Consider the following 22179-nt stretch of genomic DNA (forward strand, 5'->3'; position numbering starts at 1 on the left):
AAGGATTCAACCTAATCAAATTAGCGACGAATGAAATTGCTTACAAGAGATGAATGCATAGCATATTTTCCTTGACATTTAAATGTGGAGAAGGTTTGAAAAGTTCCGGTTTCATTAAAAAAATATATTAAAATACCAGAGAGAAGATTTGAAATATAGATAACTCATTGGGACAGCATGAATGCATAAATATTTAACAGGAGAAAAACACATGAATTCTCCACTTCACATAGGAACCAGTAGGTTTTCATGTTGAAAAGTCAAGGGACCAATCAGAGTACTTTTGTGGACAGGTTGAGCAACCCCTCCCCCATCAACCCAACCTCATCACCACAGAAGCTCTCTTCCGAGGTGCAGCTGTTAAAGCGTGTGTGAGTGCACATGAACAGTAGAGACAAATGAAGGGGCTATTTCTTGGTAATCTGGGGTGGATCTCAATCATAATTAAGTTCATGTCTGGTGTACTTGTAAGATGCAGTACTACCTTAATACTGTTTCTAAAACATAGGCAGGAAAAGAGCTCTTAATGCTGGAAAGGGTGACTCAGTGAGGGACATAGTGGCTAAGCCATCATAACTGAAGCAAAACGTAAGAATTTAGCTTACCTGAAGCAGTACAACTATCTGTCACACCACATCTCAGAAATTTTGTCTGAATATCACACTGGTATTGAGTATGTCTTCTTCCACCATTTGTGTAAGCCAGGAACTCATTTCACATGCAACTTCTTAACCCTTGCCCCCAGACTCCTGAACTAGAAGGTGTTAGAGTAGCACCTAGGAATCTGCAAATTTTAAAGTTTTCTGGGTGGTTCTGGTCCACACATTCCACTCCAAGAACTACTGTTTTGAGCAAGGAAAAATAGTTGGTGTTCGTGGTCCCTTCATCATTATTCATTAAGAGTTTATTTTGGCAAGTTTACAACTTAGCACATGATGTGTTGGGGAAAAAAGTGATTAAAATAGTGAATCTTTAAATCATCTTCCAAATATCCCATGAACTCACTCTGGTAAAGACTAGGTTAAGCCGTGTTTGACATTTCATTTAATTTAAATGCAGATAGCCACCACCTGGGCATTTTATCTAATATTAGATGCCTAGTAGATCACTTGAAGGATTCTGTCATTAAAATACATTAAGATACCACTATTAATAAGGATGGAATCTTCATGATAAAATAATACCAGAGTACAGTTAACTTTAAACAACAGAAGAAAAAGAAGAGCAGATTTATCCAAGGAAGTGTAACTCTAGAGATGCATACTGTATGGGTTTGCCACACAGGTAGAAAATAGGAATTATACAGTGCCTGCTGTGAGCTATTACCGCTTTCGTTGGATTTTTAAATAATTAGACAACTATTTGATGGGAATAGTATAAAAATTTCTGTACCTGATAGGGATTTCTATTACTATGCATCTAACCTTCAGTTTAAATATTCCCCTTTCTACTTATAAAGTTAGGGTGCAACTGAAGAGTTGAATGCTTAACTATTTAATACAAAATTTTTCAACTTCAAGGGAACCTGAAAGAAAAATATATATCTCTATCCGAAGAAAAGAGACATCTGGGCTTTCAGGAAGAACTGCTTTCCAGTCTATGTTTCAATTTTGGTGGGAACAGAAGCTGTTTTTGAAACTGATTTAAAAACAATCTTTCTAAGGCATGGTACTAAAAAATTGAGAATGAAATGGCATGATTTTCACTTCAAAATAGATTATCCATAAGTTAACCATAATTCTAAATTCAAATCCAGGTGTTTAAATAAAGACTGTTTATTAAATCTTATTTTGGACTCATTATCTAAAGTCCAATTATTAACACTAGTGTATCACTGCCATTAACTTTTATTCCATTAATAACTTTTAAAAGTCAAGAAGTCAGCAAACAGTACATTCCTGATGATCTGATCTGTTAACAAGCATAACAGCATCATGGGATCTGTTAGAAATATGTCCATGAGTTCTTGTAGATATGATTCATTGACTTGATCTTAGGTGCCAGGCAAAATAATCTATAAGATTTCCCCTCATCTCTGCTATTAGAACAATATTTGGCACGTGGAAACTATTTAATAAGTATTGACTGAATGAATCACTGGATGGAAGCATAAATATATGATGGCAGGCACATTTTAACACCATTGTTAATCTTCCCAATGTGATGAGCATTAAGAACCTTAAACCTGTAGTGCATCAAAAACATTGTCTCATTTCAGATATGTCTAGTTATAAATTCTCTATGTCTTTTTTCTCTAATATGGCAGTTTCCCTGAAAGTACTGGGAACTTCATACTTGCAGTGTATGGCTTTATTTCAAATTTGGTTTACAGCTTCAATATTTTGGAGAACATGTAAGTATGGCTCATCTGTCTTGGTTGTTCATGCCCTTAGTTTCAGCAAAATAAAACTTCTTTATTGACACCGGTGGATAAAATTCACTAACAAAGGAACCTGAGAAGTCACAGTTCTCTCTAAATGTGGGCAAATGAGAGAGAATAATTCTGTTCAAAACATTTGAATAGTTTTCAAGACCTCAGGAATATATGTCAGTTCTCTAGGAAGACTTGGCAAGGATACCAAACCTGGAATATGCAATTGAAACACATCCAAATTCTCAGATGAAGCTCAATTTTTCCTTTCATGAAATCCTCCAGAAATGATGTGAATTCAATGATGATATAAAAGGAATCAACAACAGAATAAAAAGTCATGATTGTGTAGAAGAGGTAGCATAATCTTTTATTTTCTATTTTCATCTATTATTGCTGGTTTATTGATATTAACTTTCCTGACATACCAATGTCTGTTTTGAAGAGTAGTATTTTCAACTTAAAAAGCAATATGCAATTTACCCATAAATGAGCTTCACATGGCTCATATTTGTTAACATGAAAGTGACATTATATAAAGATACCTATGCATAGATATGTATGAGGGAAAAGTCCATGGTATTACATATGGTATTAATAGCTGAATAAAATAAAACAATATACTACAAAATAAGTCTTTAAAGGTTTCTAACCATGCATATGAGAAAATAGGAACTATGCATACAAGAAAAATCAACTTATAATACTGATGCTGAATCTAAGTAATGCAAATTATTTCCAATTATTTCAAAACTATACAAGAGTTCAAATGTAATCCTACTTCATATCAATTTGAACGATAGTATCAGAATAGTTTTTTTGTTGGATTTTTTTTGTACCAGGAATCAAACTCAGGACCTTACGCTTGCCAGGCAGATGCTTGTGCCACTGAGCTACATCCTGACCAGAATGTTTTAACTAATTTGTATGGTAATCGAGTCTTTACCAAGATTTTTTTTTTACTGTGCACTCAACCTGTTTCTCCATGTCACTTTTCTTACGTGAGACATCGTGTCCTAAGAACTAGATGTACTAGATAACCATTTAAAAGATATATCTTTGAGGTCTAAATCAGGGAAGAAGACAACAAGAGAACACACATACAGTTCTATAGCTCTTATATTCTAAGTTAAGTCTTCAGTCTTCCAGGTGGATACTTGGCAATTGTACCCTCTTCCAACCACTGCAAAACCTCTGACAATTTTTGTGTCAATTCTTTCTCTCCCTTTAACTTTATTGGCATTAAATTGTAGTAAAATAATACAAAAAAGGATACTGGATACTCCATACAAAGCTAGGATTTTCTACTTTATTCTGCTTCCTGTATTTCTTTACTAAACTCTGCCTATCCTCATGTATACATCAATAAGTTTAGCAATATGAAAAAATACATCTTTGCCCTGCCTTATGAATCCCTCCATACCTAACTTTCCTTAGCAGGATAAAATCCACAGTTCACAGCATAGGGTAGAGATTTCAGTTTATTTTCTTCTCCACTTTCCATTATCTTATTTCACAAGAATATAATATTTAGATTACAAACTTTACTGCCTAAGCTGAACATATTATCTATTTTTTATATCCCAGAATAATTTTTTTCCAGATGAATCCTATCGACCACTAATTCTATAATTTTCTCTGAGGGAAGCTTGAAAGATTTTTATAATGAGCTAAGTTTGATAAAGATCAAATACCATATAACCCTTCTGGAGATTAATATGTACTTACAAATATAGGGGAAACTGACTGTTCATCAAAACAAACAGAAGGTAGTGTTTTTTGTTTAACTCAGGGATTTTTATCCTCATTAGATAAAGTACACATATAAAGAGATGCATGCATACAAACACACACACAGACCTCACACACCAAATCATATCATATATTTGTGTGACACAGCACACATTTTTCTCAGACACTTGCTTTTAGAAATGTTAACCTCTAATGCTGCGCCAAGTCTTAAAATTCTGGAAGAACTTTTGAACCTCTGTATGAAAGTGTTGTGTCTATATAGCTTCGTTATAGCATTACTACCATTCATTTCTTTGCATTTCCAAGAATCTGTCAGCTCACGGGTCTTAAATTGCATCCAATTTAAGTGCTTAGCATGTAGCCTAGGCATAAAGCCTCTTTCTAGGGTCAGGATGACTTCTTCACAAAGTATGCTTCTCATCGTGGCACCTAAGAGCAAATGCAACAAACACGTCCATGTACCCATCTTCCTCCTGCACTAAATTATAATTCATTAATTTAGAGGTTAATGGGGCTGGGGATTTAGCTCAGCGCCACAGTGCCTGTCTGGCAAGCGCAAGGTCATGAGTTCGATTCAAGGTACCGGAAAAAAGAAAAAAATTTAGTGGTTAAAAAATGAGCAAGTATAAACCAATCTGCAGTTGTCCAAGATTTTTAAAACATCATTTACACAATTTTCTCTGTGAATCATCAGTGTCAGTTAGATTAGGGACCAGATTAAACTGTGTAGAATTAATAGTCACACAAGAGTGTCAGACAATTCTTCCAAAACACGCAAACAAAAGTTCTGAAAATATTTAGATATTATGTATTCTATATGTTGATCCAGTGAACTTGAAAAAAAAAAAAAAAAGAAAAAGAAAAAAAAGCAACTCCACAAATTCATATGGGGAAGAATAAAGTATGGCTCCTTTATTCCTTTGCCCATGAAAAATGAAACACATGTAAATGATCATAGGAAGAATTATTCCAATACAGGGCTATAGATCGTCCTCTAGTTTACTCACCCATCAGGTATGTTGTTTCAAACTAGGTCAGGCATATATAACAGTAACAATAAAACCTAACTAGTACAATATTAATAAAATATGTTTTGCTTTTATACTATAAAACCATTATATTATATTATATATATATAATCTTATGTAAAATGATAAGGATCAGAAATGTGTAGTCCAGATGTTTTTCAAATTTTGCATATTTTTCTGTACTTACTGAAATATCTATTTGTAAATGTAATGAAATATCTTCAAGATGTGACCCAAAATTTTAAAAATTGATTTATATTTCATGTATACTATATACACTTAGCCTAATGGTTAACTTACAGAATATTTTTAGTCTTCGGTGTGTATGTTGAAAAATATTGTGCTACATATGGTTTCTTCAAGTACTGTTTCATGTATTTTATTAATTTACCATTTTCTAACTCCACCCAAAATGGTACTTTATGCATTTTGTTGAAGCTATCAATTTTATCTGTTTTAAAGTCAATCCTCACTCTCTCTTATGTATGCAGATAGATCATTAAAGATGCTTGCTGGTGGGAAATTTAAAATGAAATCTCTTATATTTATTATTTCATGAGTTATAAAATACCATAATTTTTTATTGTTTCATATTTATTAGAAAAAGACCCACAAAACCTGAAATATAAATAAATAAAATTTAGAAATAATCCATTCCTTGTGTTTATCAAGGGATAATTAATTATGTTTAATTTTTGTATCAAGTATTATTTGTTTTCATTTAAGGTTTAGGAAATGATTTTGAGTAAAGTATGCTACAAGTTGAGGGACTGATTTTTTTTCTTCTCAGCCAATGCTTATTTTTGATCTTATCCTCATGGTTATTTTTCTAAGATGTACATCACACAGGCATTAGAATTTCCAAGTTTTGGTTCCCTGAGAAGCATTAAGAGGTCTTAAAAAGTACCCACTTATCATGGCTGTAGATAAAAACCTATAGTCTTTTAGCAGACTCAATTTTCATATCTGTGAACTGCGGGTACCAAAACTCAACACCCAGAGTGGTGATGTAGATGACACAAGGAATGACCAAAATATACTGTGAATGATTGAGTCTAAAAACTTATTTCAGTAAAAGACACATTGCAATTAACTGCTTTCCCATCCTCCCCTCGGTGTGAACACATTTTCCCCTTCATTCTTGCCACTTTCTGAAGCAGTTCTGGAACTCTGCATTCCTGAGTATCTTTATGATTTGTGATAAAAAAAAGGTGATGAATGCTACTTAGTGCCATCCAAGGGAAATGCAGGCTTGTAAAATATTTATAGTATGTCCTCATCCACTTTATGTGCCAGATTGTGCACCATGTATCTTCTAACTCCTCCTCAAAATCAAAAGAATCTTAAAAGATAAATTTTGAGTTAATGGAGAACATTCATATAGAGTTATCCAGGACAGCACCATTAAAGACTCATGAAAGAAGACAACCAAAACCTCTTCAGAAAATGACAAGAACAATGAGATAAGTGTGTGTGAAGTGTGAGAGAGAGAATTTTGTGAGGGGAGATTAACTGTTACTCATCTTTTACTATAATATATTCTTTTTATTTAAACATGCACCATATTTTTTATCATGTCACATATGTTAAATTTTGGATACATTATTGAATTTACATAAGTCAGCAGCTTCCTAAATTTCTTCTCTTTATCTCCGGTGCCAACACCCTAGAACAGGTTATCTTTACTTTTGAGGGAACAGCTTCTTAAATAATCTTTCTACTTGATCATGGTGGGGCACGTCTGTGTGTGTGTGTGTGTGTGCGCGCGCTCACACGAGCATAGATTTTACCTGGACAAGAAATTCTTTCTATCTGATCTCTTTTTTGCTTTTGCTAGCCAGAGATTCTTCCATTCTTCCACCAGACCAACGTTTTTCTCCCTCAGGGTCTCTGCATGTGCGGATCTTGCTGACAAGCTGCCTTTTATGCCTAGTCCTTTCTCATTTTTCCAGTTTCAGCTTAAATGAGACACATGTAAAGTGTAACTTTCTCTGACAACACTATTACCTCCTTGCACTTTCTTTGTTCTCCTCTGTCTAGTTGCTTTAATGTTTATTTCAACCCAGTTTTTAAATATTTTAATTGTATTTTTTATTCATTCCATTCTTTTCATAATTTCTCTTCCTCATTAAGCTTCATCAGAACACTCAATTTTACCTTTCATGCTGCTCCTCCAGATTGCCTTACAATGATTAGCATCTTGTAGATGCATAATAAATATTGTTCAATAAATAAATGAACAGCTTTTTTATCCAAGGAGGTTAACATGTGTACTGTGTGTCTGTGAGTAAAACAATTGTTTCCATAGTGATGTCTGAGAATTTAATTTTTGAAATATTTGTCATTGCTGAATGAAGTGAGTTGTAAGTAGAATTCTAAGACTTTGCAAATATGTTACACATATCAGACATCAACTGGATACATATCACTAAGAAATATGGGTGACTATAATTTTTGGAGCTGGGATATTCCCATAATAAAGAAACCTTTTATTGTTACAATATTGATGGAGATAATAAAATGAGATTCAAAGAGGTAAGCCAAAGGATTATAGTTTTGTTTTGTTCTTTTTTTCCTGAGTCAGGCATAACTTTATGACACTAAGAAACAGACTACAGCTAGTGCAGATGGTGCTGAACCTCCCGTTAAACTCAGTGTCATAGTTATGGGAGAAGCACTGCCCTTGAAGGAAAGAAGCTCTTAAGCAGGCTGTCACCTAACTAACTTGCAATTTTTCTGAGGCAAAATAATATACTTTGACTCACCTAGAAAGTCAACAGTCAGTTCAGTCCTCTGGGTTGATGAATCGTCTGAAGCCAGTTTCTCTAATTCTGTGTACTACAAATCACCACCACACAGTATTATCCAAAATGAGATCTTGCTAAGGAGAGAAGATGTGGAGGGAGCTCTGGAAGACACTCTGGCTAACATTGGCTTCTAGTGTTCTCTATTCTTCTTTCAAGCTTGGTCCTGAATATGATGTTGTCAAGCATACTGAAAGCAGTTACTGGTTTTTCCACATTTGTTACCTTTGCCTCCATCTGTCCAGCCAGATTACCATTCTCCTCAGGCAGAATATGGTTTATCTCCAGCTTATTTGCCAGTACTTGATAGACATTTTCTTTCCCCAGTAGAACTTGTCCTACATTGACAAGACTTTTCATCGAAATATCTCCGTTTCCCTTTGTCCCTTTAGCTTCCATTTTTTCCCAAATCATTTGAATCATTTTCCCACAAATCTATCATTTACACTTTAACTACATATTTGCTAGAATATTCTATGTTGATGAAAGCCTGATTTTTAGGTCTTGCATACCGTTACATTCTCAGGGCTTAGCCAAGCTGTGGCACATATAGCAACTGTAGAGTTAACTTAATGACAAAAAACTAGCCCTGTATTAGACATGTGAACTGGCAGACATAATTTTACTTTCTAATTTAGGAATTATCACTTTACATTCCCATTTTACCTCAAACAATAGAGAGGCAAAAAATGAGAGTATTTTCTTTATACTCATTAAACAGAGAGCCAAGTAATGTATAGATGACTATATGTGGCCTATATCAGAAATACATCAGCATCTACAGCTGTACACAGTCTGGTATCTCTGATTTAAGACAACTTTCTTCAAACTATTAGATGTTTTTAAGTAGAGGTAACTAGCAGCACCAATGTACTATATTATTTAATTAGGTAACATCAGGATTATTTAAAAGAATTCCAACCAAAATGAACTCAGGTTGATTTTGTGGATAGGGACCTCAATTTCCCTATGGTGGTGGTTGTTACTCTCTTCATGGAACAAATTCAAGGGTGTTACCTGTTTCCTTTTTCAGAATCATGACGAGGTGGTAGGAGCAAGTATGACTTCCAATTCTACATTCAAAGTGAAACTCTTCCTCTTTTAACACACGTGCATTATGAACAGAGCTAAACATCCAGAGAAGACAAAAGTGTCTGCCTGTTCCCCTTATTTTGTTCCCCTTATTTTGAATTCTGACTCTATTTAGGTGAGTTCACTTCTATGGAAAAGAAAAAATTGTGATGTGTTCTCTATATGTATGTGAATGCCCTCAACAGCTCAACAATTTGTTCAGGTGGAATTTTCTGGTGGTTGGTCCATGGTTATTGCTAAAGATATCCAGTTACACCCAGGAAGTTGATTCCCTTCATGTTTAATCTTAAATCCACATCTTCCAGGTGCACAAGACCTTTGAATGTCACCTGCACTCCTTTCCTCAAGCTATTGTGAAGCAGACATTTATTGTAAAAAAAAATTGAGATAAAGATGAATTTCATGCTAATTCAGTTTTTGACATTTATTTTTCAAGACAGTGTGATCATCTGAGAATGAAGATTCTAAGTCCAAAGTGAGTCAGCCATCATGCAATACTACCAGCGATCAGTCAAAGTGACTCCATGTCAAAATTCTATCAGTGAACACTATTTGGTGTGAATAACAAATACAAATTTTGGAAAATAGTAAATATAAAAATTACAGTATGAAACATCAAAAATGACCTAAGAATGACATAAGAAATAAAATATGAATAATGGCTGACATTAAGAGTTCAGATAATTTAGGAAATTCATCTACACAGCTACATATGCCTAAACCAGCCAGTCATATGTCCACAGATGTCACTAAACAGCGTGCACTGACACCCACATAATGCATACACATTTCTTTACAGAATGAGTCATTCATTTTGGTTTGCAAAAATCATAAAACAAAGCATCAACCTTTTTATTTTAATCTTGCAGAAAAAAGGTGAGAAAACAATGTAGTTTTTCTGAAGATAAGATCTGCTGAGAAATCATTAAAGCCTTGGAAACAGTCAAAATCCACAAAGTAAAACCTCTAGATTGCTAGACATCCAAGAAGCATACTTGTCAATACAATGAGTGCAGCTAAAGTTTAATTTGTGAAATATCAATGTCATTGACTCTCTGAACCTCTGTGATGTGTCCTGCATGAGTAATGAAGTTTTATTTAAATTCTCAAGTATTTTACACATTCTGAATGATACAAAAAGCTAGTTTATGTGTGTGATGGGCCACATCAGCCCAGTGATTTTTCTGGCCCATGCAACAACCATACCCTTGAAACTGACCTGCTGTATTTTGATCAAACTCTCTTTGCCAAAAAATTCACAACCTTAGCTAATATATATATATACGTTATCCATGTATACACACACACTGCCGTTCTCAAAGAATCACAAATAAATATGTTCAGAAACACAGCTGATAGAGGGCAATTCCTCATGATAAGATTAAGAAATATTTGTGCTCATGTAGAATATTATGTACATAAAAATGGATGCCTGCTAAAACTGAATGTTTTGATGAGATCACAGTGTCTAGACGCTTAAAGTTGATGAATTATATTATTAGGATTTAGCTTTATTTTGTGTGTGGGGGCGATGCATCCTATTTTGGTAGATGGAAATGATGCTAAACTTTCAGATATGTGGAGTAAGTAGTTTGGGGGAAAATACCCATAGTCTTATGGGCAAGCAATACATTCTTCTTTTATAATAATTAAATAAAATCAGAGCTACAGTGCTATTCCTTTCTTTAGAGAAAAAAAACCCTTGACTTTTGTCAGGTAAACTGCTTGGCAAACAGTAAGTTTAATTTCTAACACCCACATGAGGCACAAGAATAGTTGGATTAACAACTCCAGTGTCATGCTGTCAGCTGCTGTTTATTTAAATTAAAATGTCACCATCCAGAAATAAATTAGGAAGTTGAAAAATGATAAATTTTTAAAACATACAGTACTTTGGCACCTTGTTAAAATAAATCTATTACATTGTGATTTTGTAGAATTTTACATAGGCTATTTCCATTTTGACATTCAGAGTGTAGCAGGTTCTTGTTTTTGTTTTTGTTCTTCTTGTTACTTTAACTTTTCCTCTTTTCCAGCCTCTCATTTCTTTCCCTTTTCATTCTTTTCCTCCTCTTTTTCCTTCCGCTGTCCTCTTCCTTTCCACTTCATTCTCTCCCTCTTTCCTTCTCCTTTCCCTCCTTCCTTCCTTTCCTTCCATCCTTCATTCCCACTTTCCTTCCCATTTTGTAATTCCATTATTTTTTCTTTCTGCTTATCTTTTTGTCACTGTGTTCATTATCCTTATCTATGCTAGATGAGGAAGGTGAAAAGAAATGCCCCAACATTACACAATTATTAGGGAATTTACATGCAGTCTAAAATGAGTTGTTCAACTCATGTTTATCTAAATATATCTACATATGTACAGATTCCAGTATTCACATCCCATAACTTCTGTTCTTGGACTCCACTATTTTGTGCTATTCACATGTTTGATAGAAACAGAAAATCACCACCTCTACGAGCTTTGCAGTTGCTTCTTCTCAGGTGAAGGTTAGAATGTAGGCCTTATCTCTCTAAGCCAATCTGCAGTTACCATTTATATCCAGATATATTTTTAGATAGTGATTTGGCTCTGGGTTCATGGTACAGTAGGTTTTCTAACTTTTAGGAGCCAGTTTGGTCATCAGTAGGAAGAGAATGAACATCTGAGGAGGAAAAATATTCCCTTTCTATTTCTGTTTGAATGCTTCTTCCCTGTAACTTTGCAAACACAAAATGATGCAACACACACTCTACTGCAGGTTAATTAAATATGAGACAGTGGTATACAAACATATTCAGCATTAACAACATGGAGATATTTACTTGGCCGGGTTTTCCATTTTCACATAAAAATGCCTCATATTCGGATGCGAATTCAGGGGCGTTGTCATTGACATCCAGGACTTTAATAGCAACAGGTACTCGTGATATCTGACTGTGGTTCCCTATGGGAAGGAAAACATAAAATCAGCATTGAGGGCATTTCATTTTTACCTGCAAGTCAACCTTCCCTTTCTGCATCTATTTCCACCTCCCTAATTGGGATGTTCTCCACATGGTGATTATGGAGTCTGACCACTCATTAAGAAAATATAGCTAGTGTCTGACTACTTTAAATTTGTTACATTATTATTTCAAAAACCATTTATTGGAGTTTAGCTTGAAAAAGATCATATGTAAATAAATTACAGAAGGTTTCTCTGACGAAGCAAGCTTCATTTCATTTATTAATCCCATTATTTAAAAGAAAAATGTTGTAGGCAGTGAGGATTTATATCTTTGCTTATTGTGGGTAGAAAATCAATTGGGAACTACTGTTTGTTTTGCTAACTATGTAAATAGGTAGAGAAAGATATACATAGATATATGGTGATATAGAGATATAAATATATAGATATATAGATGAAAATACATATAAATATATAGATATGTAGAGTATAGATATGGATACAGATATATAGAGAGATGAACACCAAAAACCCACTGTAAGGCCAGAACCAAATCACTTGTTAAGAAGGAGATCTTAATAATCACAACAGAGATAAAATTAAAGATGAGAAATCAAATAAGATTTGTAAGTGTAAAGTTTTTTCAGAATTTATCTTAGGGATAATTTTAGATAAGATCATCCCAAGTTATTTTAGTCTTATCATTTCCATGAAGATTTTCATTATTGTACATAGGTAATATTCTAATATTTTTAGGTCAATTCTTATAGTGAACTTAAACGTAAATGCTAATCCATATGTGTTTTAATTTTAAAAAAATGAGGTATAAATGGATATGCACATATCCACACACAGGTCTGACCCATTAATGCTGATTTAAACTATGTTATGGGTTTTCCTTTGTAATATATACAGTGCAGTATGACCCTGACTGTACTATAAAATAAACTTTTTTTCTTTCTTTTTTTTTAGTTTTTTGAGACACAGTCTCACTGTGTAGTCCAGGTTGGCCTTGAAATCACTATGTAGCCATGTAGCCCAGGCTGGCCTTAAACTCATGGTGATCCTCCTTTCACATCACCCCAAATGCTGGGGTCACAGATGTTTGCCACCATTCCCATCTCCATGGAATACTTTTGATTTGTTGTAAATTACACAGAGATGCCCAAATTATTTATCTTTGTTTCTGTGCAACTGAATACAAGTAAGACAAGAGGGAAAAAATGTTTTGCTTTTGAATATGACCTAACTTGCTGTTGCTATATCAATCTTTTGCTTTTGACAATTAATTTAAGTTCAGATCTCTAAAAACCTTCAGATACTTTTAGAAATGTTTATATATCTTATTAAATATAAAATTAACCTCTAGAGTATGCAACAAAACTGTAGACATGCTACACATTTCAGGTTACTTAACCCTGCTTGTTATACCTCAAGATTCGAATTTAATTAATTAATCTGGCTAGTTTGTAACATTTTAAGTTAGTTAACTGTGCATGGCTGAAACTCCATCACTTTAGTGGTAGAATATATCCCACTTCTAGAAAATCAGAATGATAACATCAAATATCACACAGGTTAAACCCTTTCCTTTTGCTGGTTTACATCTACGAAATTGACTCCTTTTTTACTCAGAGAGAAAATATGTATACTTCCCTAGTTTTAAGAAAATGTATATTTTACACAATTTATAACACATCTCTAAGACAAAGAGCTGAAAATTTTGCTTTCTACTCAACAAAACTATGGAAAGGTTGAATTTAATTACAATATAATTAAGTCCTTAAAAGCTTATATGTCTTTTCTGTCCTGACTATACACCTAACAGCAGTACTTTGAAAATAAAACTAAGTAAAGTGTACACAATAAACAAAATTAGGCACCCTGTCTTTGCTTTCTAGCACCTACATGATCCTTCACAAGTTGTTTAAGCTCATTTTATTCCTAAGGAAAAGGAAAATGAAGAATTTAGCACTTTATTTTTGGAGTTATTATAAACACCATATGAGAAAAAGCGCTCTCATGACACTGAGCACATATTCAAGGGCATTTTAGCCACTGTGTTATGAGTTTGTCAATATACACAGTACCATGCTTATTAAGTGTCTACGCCTCTGTGGTGGGCAAAATATTTCACATTACCATGTCTTACTCAGTCCTCCCCAAATAGAAATAAAGTTGATAATAGGGTCCCTAGAGTTTAAATGTGAAAACGGCTACTTGCCTTCACCATTATTATCAAGTTAACACCCAACTCTGAAATGCAGTTTTAGACTTTCAAATGTCATCTATTTTCCTAGGATAATATGGATGAAGTCATATGCATATATGTATGCAATTAATCAATCATTACCTTTTCCTCAAGTGTTTACATGTTATAAATACTTATCTCAAGGGTGACCAGTATTTGAAAATTGATTCCAAATATCAGGCAGTATGTCTAATGGACTGTACCACTACAAATATTCTGAAAATTGCACTCATAATTTAAAACTTTCTCAGTGACAATGCACCATTATACTCCTATAATAATGCTCACATAGCATTCCTTACATTTCTCCCATAACTCTCCATATTTCAATATGAAGAACTATTCATCACTCATTTAATACTACATTATGTATGTTTTTCATATTATATATCAATTCCTGTGTATATAAATTGCTATGGAGAATTTCTGTTAGCTAATTTTAAATTTAATCATTCAGTTAATAAATAGCCAATGGTCAACCTACACTAAATAAATTACAAAATAATTTGTAATTATAAATATGTATATACAAAAATATTTGTACAGTAGAAGACAATGGAAACCATATGGAAAAGCTATCTTACTCTTTATACAGTATTTTGTTGCTTCTGAAGAGAAACAATGCTAAACTTATCGAATCACATTCAAGAAGAAAGATTTATTGGAGTATCAATATGATATCCATCATCTTTTGTTTCTCTCCTACTGCACACATACATGGACATGTACACACATACACACAAATGTGTATGTATATCCTTCCCACTATTGTAAAACGATAACTGTATCAAGGCCCATGTTCTCATTTTTCACTCTTTTCTTATTTTTGCAGTTGCTGTAAGTTGCAAATATCTCCTAATTTTAGATGACCAGCAGGGGTGAACTTCAAGCATGAAAGACAGAAAAGCCACATGAGCTCCTTTGGGAGGTAAATTAGAACATTAAGTAATGCAATTTTTTCTTATATGTAATATCAGAGTGAGGGTGGTATTTATTCCAGAGATCTGGGAAAATAAATTACAATCTGTTGCTAGAATCATGGTGGAATCAGGAGTTATGCATTAATGTTGGAAAATGATGAATGATAACGACTGTTCTTCCAATAAATCATATTTTATTACTGTTTGCACCCTCTAACACAAATAAATACTGTCAATGTAATAAGCAATGGGTATTTTGCAAATTATTTGTTGAGCTCTTTAGCGCGGTTAATGGGAAACTCAAAACTAAAGTCAGGACGCATCTTCCATAACTATAAAAGACATGTCTTTTACATGTGATGTTTAACCCAAATTCAATTTAATTTTGCACCTAATGATTACTGAAATATACTGAATTAATATCCGATTGCATTGAGTATCATTTTAGGTGTTTTCTCCTTCCCCACTCTTCTATGTGCTTGTTGCCAGATACATCCCCAGAAAACTTTGTTTTCCATTTACTATTTTATACTATTTTTCCTTAATAATTAAGAGGACATCTAAACTGTTGCTACTGTAATATAAAGTGATATGCTAAGATTACATCCGCATCATTAAAATTTCCATAGTTTCTTTTTCCATGTTAAAAAAAAAAAATACGGCACTTAAACCAGACCAAGGGTAACTTAATTCTTCTCCTTTATAATTATTGAATTCCTTGCTACACTCCAAGATTTAGCAAAAGCCACATGGGGAACTTTTCAAGCAGGTGGGGAACTTTTTAACACACAATTAATATTTGTTTATTTGATGATTTTCTTTGGCGTTTCTGAATTCTTTTTGAATATGGATTTTATTTGTCTAGATTTAAGGCATAATAATGTGAGAAATGCCAAAGACCACATCCTTGTTAGAAAAGTAAATTTTTTTAAAAAAATTAATTTTTTAAAAAATTTACATCTCTTGAAAAAGTCTTAAGGGTATGGCAAATAAAGAAAAAATTGTTTAACAAAATATATTCTAAAATATAAAAATGGAGTCTGTCATATATGAAACAATATCTGCTCACTAATCCACCTACACAATTTAGCAAGAAGTGATTGCAGACTAGTACAATGGAGAACAAGCCACACCTTCTCCACCAGGCTGTAATTTCAGAGCTATCTACCCACAGGAGGGAGAGGAAGGATACTAGCATTTCTCATTCTACCCTGTTCCCAGTTTCGGGGATAAGGAGAAGTGGGCATGGCTTGTTCTACCCAGTATCAGCTCTTGGAACTACCTTGTTCTAAGTGCCGTTGAGGATACTGGTATGTTTCTGGTCATGGCTGGTAAGGAGGTTTTATGTTGGGGGAGGTGAGCAAAGGAAGCCAAGACTAACACCTCTGCCTCCTCTCAGTAATATGAGCTCCCAAACAGGGCAATGTGGTGTGGATAAAGTTCTAGAGTCCTTCATGGCTTTTGTGTTGAAATTTAATTCCCATTTTGAAATACCAAGTGAATTTAAGCAATTTGAGTGCCTGTAATCTGAGCTACTTAAGAGGCTGAGGGAGATGCATAAAAAGTTCACATCTAGCTGGAAAATATAAAGGGAAACTGCCTAAAAATTTACAAATTCAGAAGAAGTTTTGAGATAAAGCTTAATATTCTCTGGGGAATTCCCAACACAGAGGGGAAGAAATGGAATGGATCATATATGAACATGGAAAGTTAACTGGACTATACTGTTTAGCTTTAGTGCCCTTGGAAAGTGATTAGGTTTAGATAAAATCACTAGGGTCTGGATCCTCTATGGCTGCATCCTCCTGGCTTTGTAAGAGGGAAAAAGTCCACACAGATACACAAACACATCCATACATTTTTGGCTATTGCCTTTGAGGCTCTGTGCTACCTCAAGACACTCTAAACAAGACCTTTATCCTATGTGGTACCTCAGCAATGAACCTCCAGAAGTATACATTAAGTACAGTTATTTTCTTTATAAGTTAGCCTGCTTTACCTATTTCATTATAGTAATGATTAATAAACACTATAGAATTTGAAATGATGTTCCAGAGCCATAGCAGGGAGATTTATCCAGAGAGTAGAAGAGATGAGTAGGCAATAAAACAGAGGGCTCTGAAAGGTTTTTTTGGTAGAAAATACGAAGGAATGTGAAGTTGAAATGTAAGAGGATCGTAAAAGGTATCTACTCTGCAAGGCTAAAGGAAGAGTAAGGATAAATTTGAAAGACTGATTTGGGATATAGGCTAAACTGTACTTGCATAATTGTAAAGATAACTGAGGAAAACTCACTTGTCAAGAGCCGAGAGTAATAACAAACACTTCCCTTAGAAGGTGTCCCTTCAGAAAAACCCTAGTTTGAATGCATTAGGCTGTGAAGCAAATTAACAGTCAAGCCAAGGTTGAAAAACCTAGAAAAAATCACTGGCAATTAGTGGAGGCTAAGAGGGAGATTTGCTTAGAGAGGCAGATATTTGTGGAACTACCCAAGACTATGCCTCTTTAATAGAAAGAAAGAGGGCTCTGACTGGAGGAAGAAATATATTTTACTGAAGTAAGCCAGCTGGTCACTGGAAAATAAGTAAATAAAATAAATGTGTAAATAATAATACCAATCCTGAAAGCAGGGAAAATAACTGGTGTTGCTACATTTTATTATCCCAAATGTAAAGTTGTCAACAAAAGTGAAACACATTAAAGGAAGCAAGCAAGCAAAGAGAGACATGTGACACACACTCCAAAAAGGGTGAAACATAGCATGTGAAAGTGATTATATGTCAGATCCAATTAAAAGCTTACAATAGGGGCTGGGGATTTAGCTCAGCGGCAAAAGCGCCTGCCTGGCAAGCGCAAGGTCGTGAGTTCGGTTCCCAGTACCGGAGAAAAACCAAAAAAAAAAAAAAAAAGTTCACAATAGTCATTAAAAATATGTTCATAGTAACAAAGTGAGTCATAAATAAAAAAATTAAAGACCTGATGACTATTCACTTCAAATAGAAAATATTATAAAGTAGGTAAGAGTATGTTTTTAAAATAATACTTCCTCAGTTGCAAAGTAGGATGATTAAAGCGAAAGCTTACTAGAGGGCTTCAAAAGTACATTTCAACTGGTACAAAAATGAAGCTGAAAATTAGATGAACAGAGATTATGTAATACAAAAAGAGGGGAAAAGATGAAGAAAAATTAAAAGAGCTTCAGAGAAATATGGCACAGTAGCAAATGCCCTGGCATATGCATAATGGGAAAGGGGAAAGAGAAAGATTAAGAAGAAACATATTCCAACAAAAAATACTTAAAAACTTCCTGTTTATCAAAAGTACTAGCGTACATATCCTGAAATTCCTATAACAAACTCCAAATAGGCAAAACTCAAAAAGATTCATGGAAACATAATGTTAAAACTATTAAAAGTGAAAGGCAAGAACAATTTGAAAGGAAGAAAGAAGGTAAAGCTAAAGAAACTACTAAAAAAACTCTTCACAAGGAAATCCCAATGAGACCAGCAGCTCGTTTCTCATCAGAAATTATGGAAACTGTAAGTAACTGAGCTAGGGTATCAAAGTATGCAAAGAGAGAAATAAACACTCAACAAAGAATCCTTTATTCTTGGGCCAGGGAGATAGCTCAGCAGCACAGTGCCTGCCTGGCAAGCACAAGGTACTGAGTTCGATTCCCAATACTAAAAAAAAGAATCTTTTATTCATCAAAACTACCCACAAATAATGAAGTTGACGTAAATTTAAATTCCCAGATAAGTGGAAATTCAGAAAATCTATTACTAGAATTTCCTCCACCCTACAAGAAATGACAAAGGGATTTCTGCATTTATTCCTCACTTAATAAACAGGACCTCAAATAATAATTAAAATTTATATAAAAACAGAAATGCTAACTATGCAAGTATAAAATATTTTATAAATGTGTATGTGTCTTCACTATTTTTAAAGTGATTGTGTAAAATATACATGTTCAAACGTATGCATATACACATACATACACAATTGTACTTCCACATTTGAGAATCTATATCTGCAGATTCAACTACCACAAATGGAATGTATTTGACAAAAATGAATTATGTCTATATGAAATATGAGTAGAGTTTTTTGTTCATTACTATCCCTAACAATGTGGAGTAACAACTTTTTATATGGTGTTTACATTAGGTATTGTAAGTAATCTGTACATAAATTAAATTATACCAGAAAAGGTTCATAGGATATATATAAATACTTTACTATTTTACATAAAGTTAAATATATATGGTAAGCCCTAGAAGAATCACTAAAGTTATAACTCAAAACAGCAGTCACAGAGTTAAAGTAGGTAGGCTGAGAATGATCCCTTTTAAAGAAAACACTGGAAACCCCTTGCAACTTATCAACTCTGCAGTTAGGAAAAAGACAATATTTTGTGTTTAGTTTATTTCCAGCTCCTTGAGATAGATCTGTTTTCATCTTTTGTCTTTATACTATCATTATGGGGTCATTCTACAGAGCTTGCAGAGCCTGTTTAGACAGGCTCATGCTTATTTTGACCATATAAGAAGCAGGTCTTTCTGCTTCTCTAACTTCGCCTTTGTTTTAAGACCTACTAAAAATCCCATCTTCTTTAGAAAATGTAAGAGTTAGCCTCTGTCTGTCTTTCTGTCTGTCTCTATCCTTCTCATTCTCATTCTCCCTGTCATCATAAGAGAAACACTGGTTATTAGACTTAGACTATACCCAAGTAATCTAGGGTAATGTCATCTCAAGATCTGGAATTTAATTTATCTGGAAAGACTTTTTTTCAAAAGTGATGGTGGTAGTGACATATTTTTAGGGGTAGAACTTGCACATGTCTTTGTGAGTTATAATTTAATCAAATGAATTCTTCCTTTCTGAAAACTAGGACACCCATGATGAACTAGAAAGATAAAATCACAAATATACTCCTATCCTAGAAGACAGGTAAGTAAAAAAAAAAAAAAAAAATGTTCTACATACTCTCAATATATTCTTCCAAATATCACATGATGTAAGCTCAAGGAAGTTAAATAATCTAATACTTTATCCTGGGAATTTTTATAAAATTTTTGTTATCCATTCACTTATTAATTCATCATTCTTATATTCAGTCATTCAAAAGTAATTACATGTTTCCCAGTTACTGGGACAAATCTCCTATAACAAAATAGTCTGTATTACTCAAAGAGAAACTACTTTATAATATCTTGATTATACTTAATTTACTCTATAAGTCAGTCCTCAGAGAATGACCTCTCATTTGCCTTAAATAATACATAAAGATAGTCTATGTAAAAACTAAATAAGGTAGACATGTCTTCAAGGTAGAGTCAGAGAATATGACAAAATATTGAAGCGCAGAGACTTGCATTCAGAAATCAGTATATTCAATGATAGCAAAGTCCAGCGACAGCACTGCTGGAGAAGAGCAGAACGACTGAAGTTGGGACCACTCAGGAAGCCTACCTGCATATGCTAGTGAAGAAAGGGTCTGGCTGGCGATCAGTGAAAAAGACACTGTTATTTAGAATCTGATGTATGATTTTTAAAAATAGCATCCAGCACACTGGAAGTCAGCTTTTGTTTTGTTCCAATTCCTTAAGCATATGCCTACATTAAGTATATGAATATCCAAAAATATCCCTTGATACTGCCAAAGCAGGGAGAAAATCCATAAAGCAAAATACAGCAAGCAAACATGGAACTGTTGTCCAATATTCCCCAAGCTTCCTCAAAATGTGTTATCTTTACATCAGATGAATGTGCATGATTGAAATTACAACTTATCTTTTTCAGCAGAAGTGTCATATTTAAGTGCTGGAGATTTACTTTTATCTAAATTAATGAAATGATAGCAGTCCAAATTTTAAAGATATTATAGAGTGATAGAATTAATTAGATAAGCTTCTGAGGAAATTATTCAAGTCCTTTGTGACTGGCCCCAAAATGTTTGCCTTTCATCTGATACACAAACATTAAATATAAAGATATTATAATTAGAAACTTGATTAGCATTCATAAAAGATTAAATTTTCTAAACACAAGAGATGGGACAAAGTGGTCTGGAAAGAAAAGCCCATTTCAGTTAGCCGTAAAAGCCAGGCTGCTTTCATACGTGATGGAAGAAGGGGCTGAAATGGCACCTTGGGTAAACAACTTCTTGAGTTCTACCATTTGAGTTGTAGTGACTTCCTGTCACCTCTCTGTCACACAGCCTCATGAATTGCCCATTAATTTTGCCCTTTTATAATCAAAGGTAATGGAATACTGCCAAGTGTACGTTACTTGGGAATTTGCTTCTAACTAGTTTCCATGAGCTGCTGTTTTTGCAGGCATCGACTGAAGTAAACAGCCTTGCCTTTTCAGACTGTAAGACAGAAAAAAAAAAAGAGATTTGACAAATTTAGATATACTTGGGGCTTAATAAATAATTCTTGAGCTTTCTACAAGTATAAGGGAGGATGCCACGAGCAGTAAACTACAGTCAATGGGGGAATGCAAAATATGAGAATTTATAATTGAAAAGCGGGTGTGAGGAGCAGTGCAAGTTTATAAAATAGGAGGATGTGAACTGAATATGTGATAGAAAGATAGCAACTCTGGAAGTTTAAAATAAAACTGCCTGGAATCTGAAAGAAGATTTTGAAAAATAGTTGCAGAAGCAGGTATAAGCTCTCCAGTGACTTGAGACAAGACCATTGAGATACATTTTCCCCATACATGGTATGATAATGTCTAAATATCTAGTCATAGTCTACCAACCCATAGGAAATTAGTTATAGAACAATTTAGAATGAAGTTAACCAAAGGATGTTAGCAGGGTATGAATACTACGTGGGATATTTTTGATAGTTTATTCTGTTTAGTATTACTGTTTTAAGTATGACCCTTACTTTATCATGGTAGCTATAGCAATACATTGGTTCAAATGCAGCCTTTTGATACCCTCAAATACTTATCAAGAAATTTAGATGGTCTATAGTTCATACCGGGAGAATATGACTTCTTTCATGCAAGAT

The 22179-nt window shown here is 33.9% G+C and overlaps 1 protein-coding gene across 3 annotated transcripts in view; it reads right to left on the minus strand.

Moving 5' to 3' along the window:
* Cdh8 (cadherin 8, type 2) overlaps positions 1-22179 on the minus strand; it is a 356488-nt gene that overhangs the window by 58022 nt on the left and 276287 nt on the right. For all 3 annotated transcript variants that reach the window (XM_005388458.2, XM_005388456.2, XM_005388457.2), the window contains exon 9: positions 11856-11977. In XM_005388458.2, the coding sequence (XP_005388515.1) occupies positions 11856-11977 (122 nt within the window). The remainder of the gene's footprint in view (positions 1-11855; positions 11978-22179) is intronic.

This window comes from Chinchilla lanigera, unplaced genomic scaffold, assembly GCF_000276665.1.
Source record: "Chinchilla lanigera isolate Chin_1 unplaced genomic scaffold, ChiLan1.0 scaffold00032, whole genome shotgun sequence".
NCBI lineage: Eukaryota > Metazoa > Chordata > Mammalia > Rodentia > Chinchillidae > Chinchilla > Chinchilla lanigera.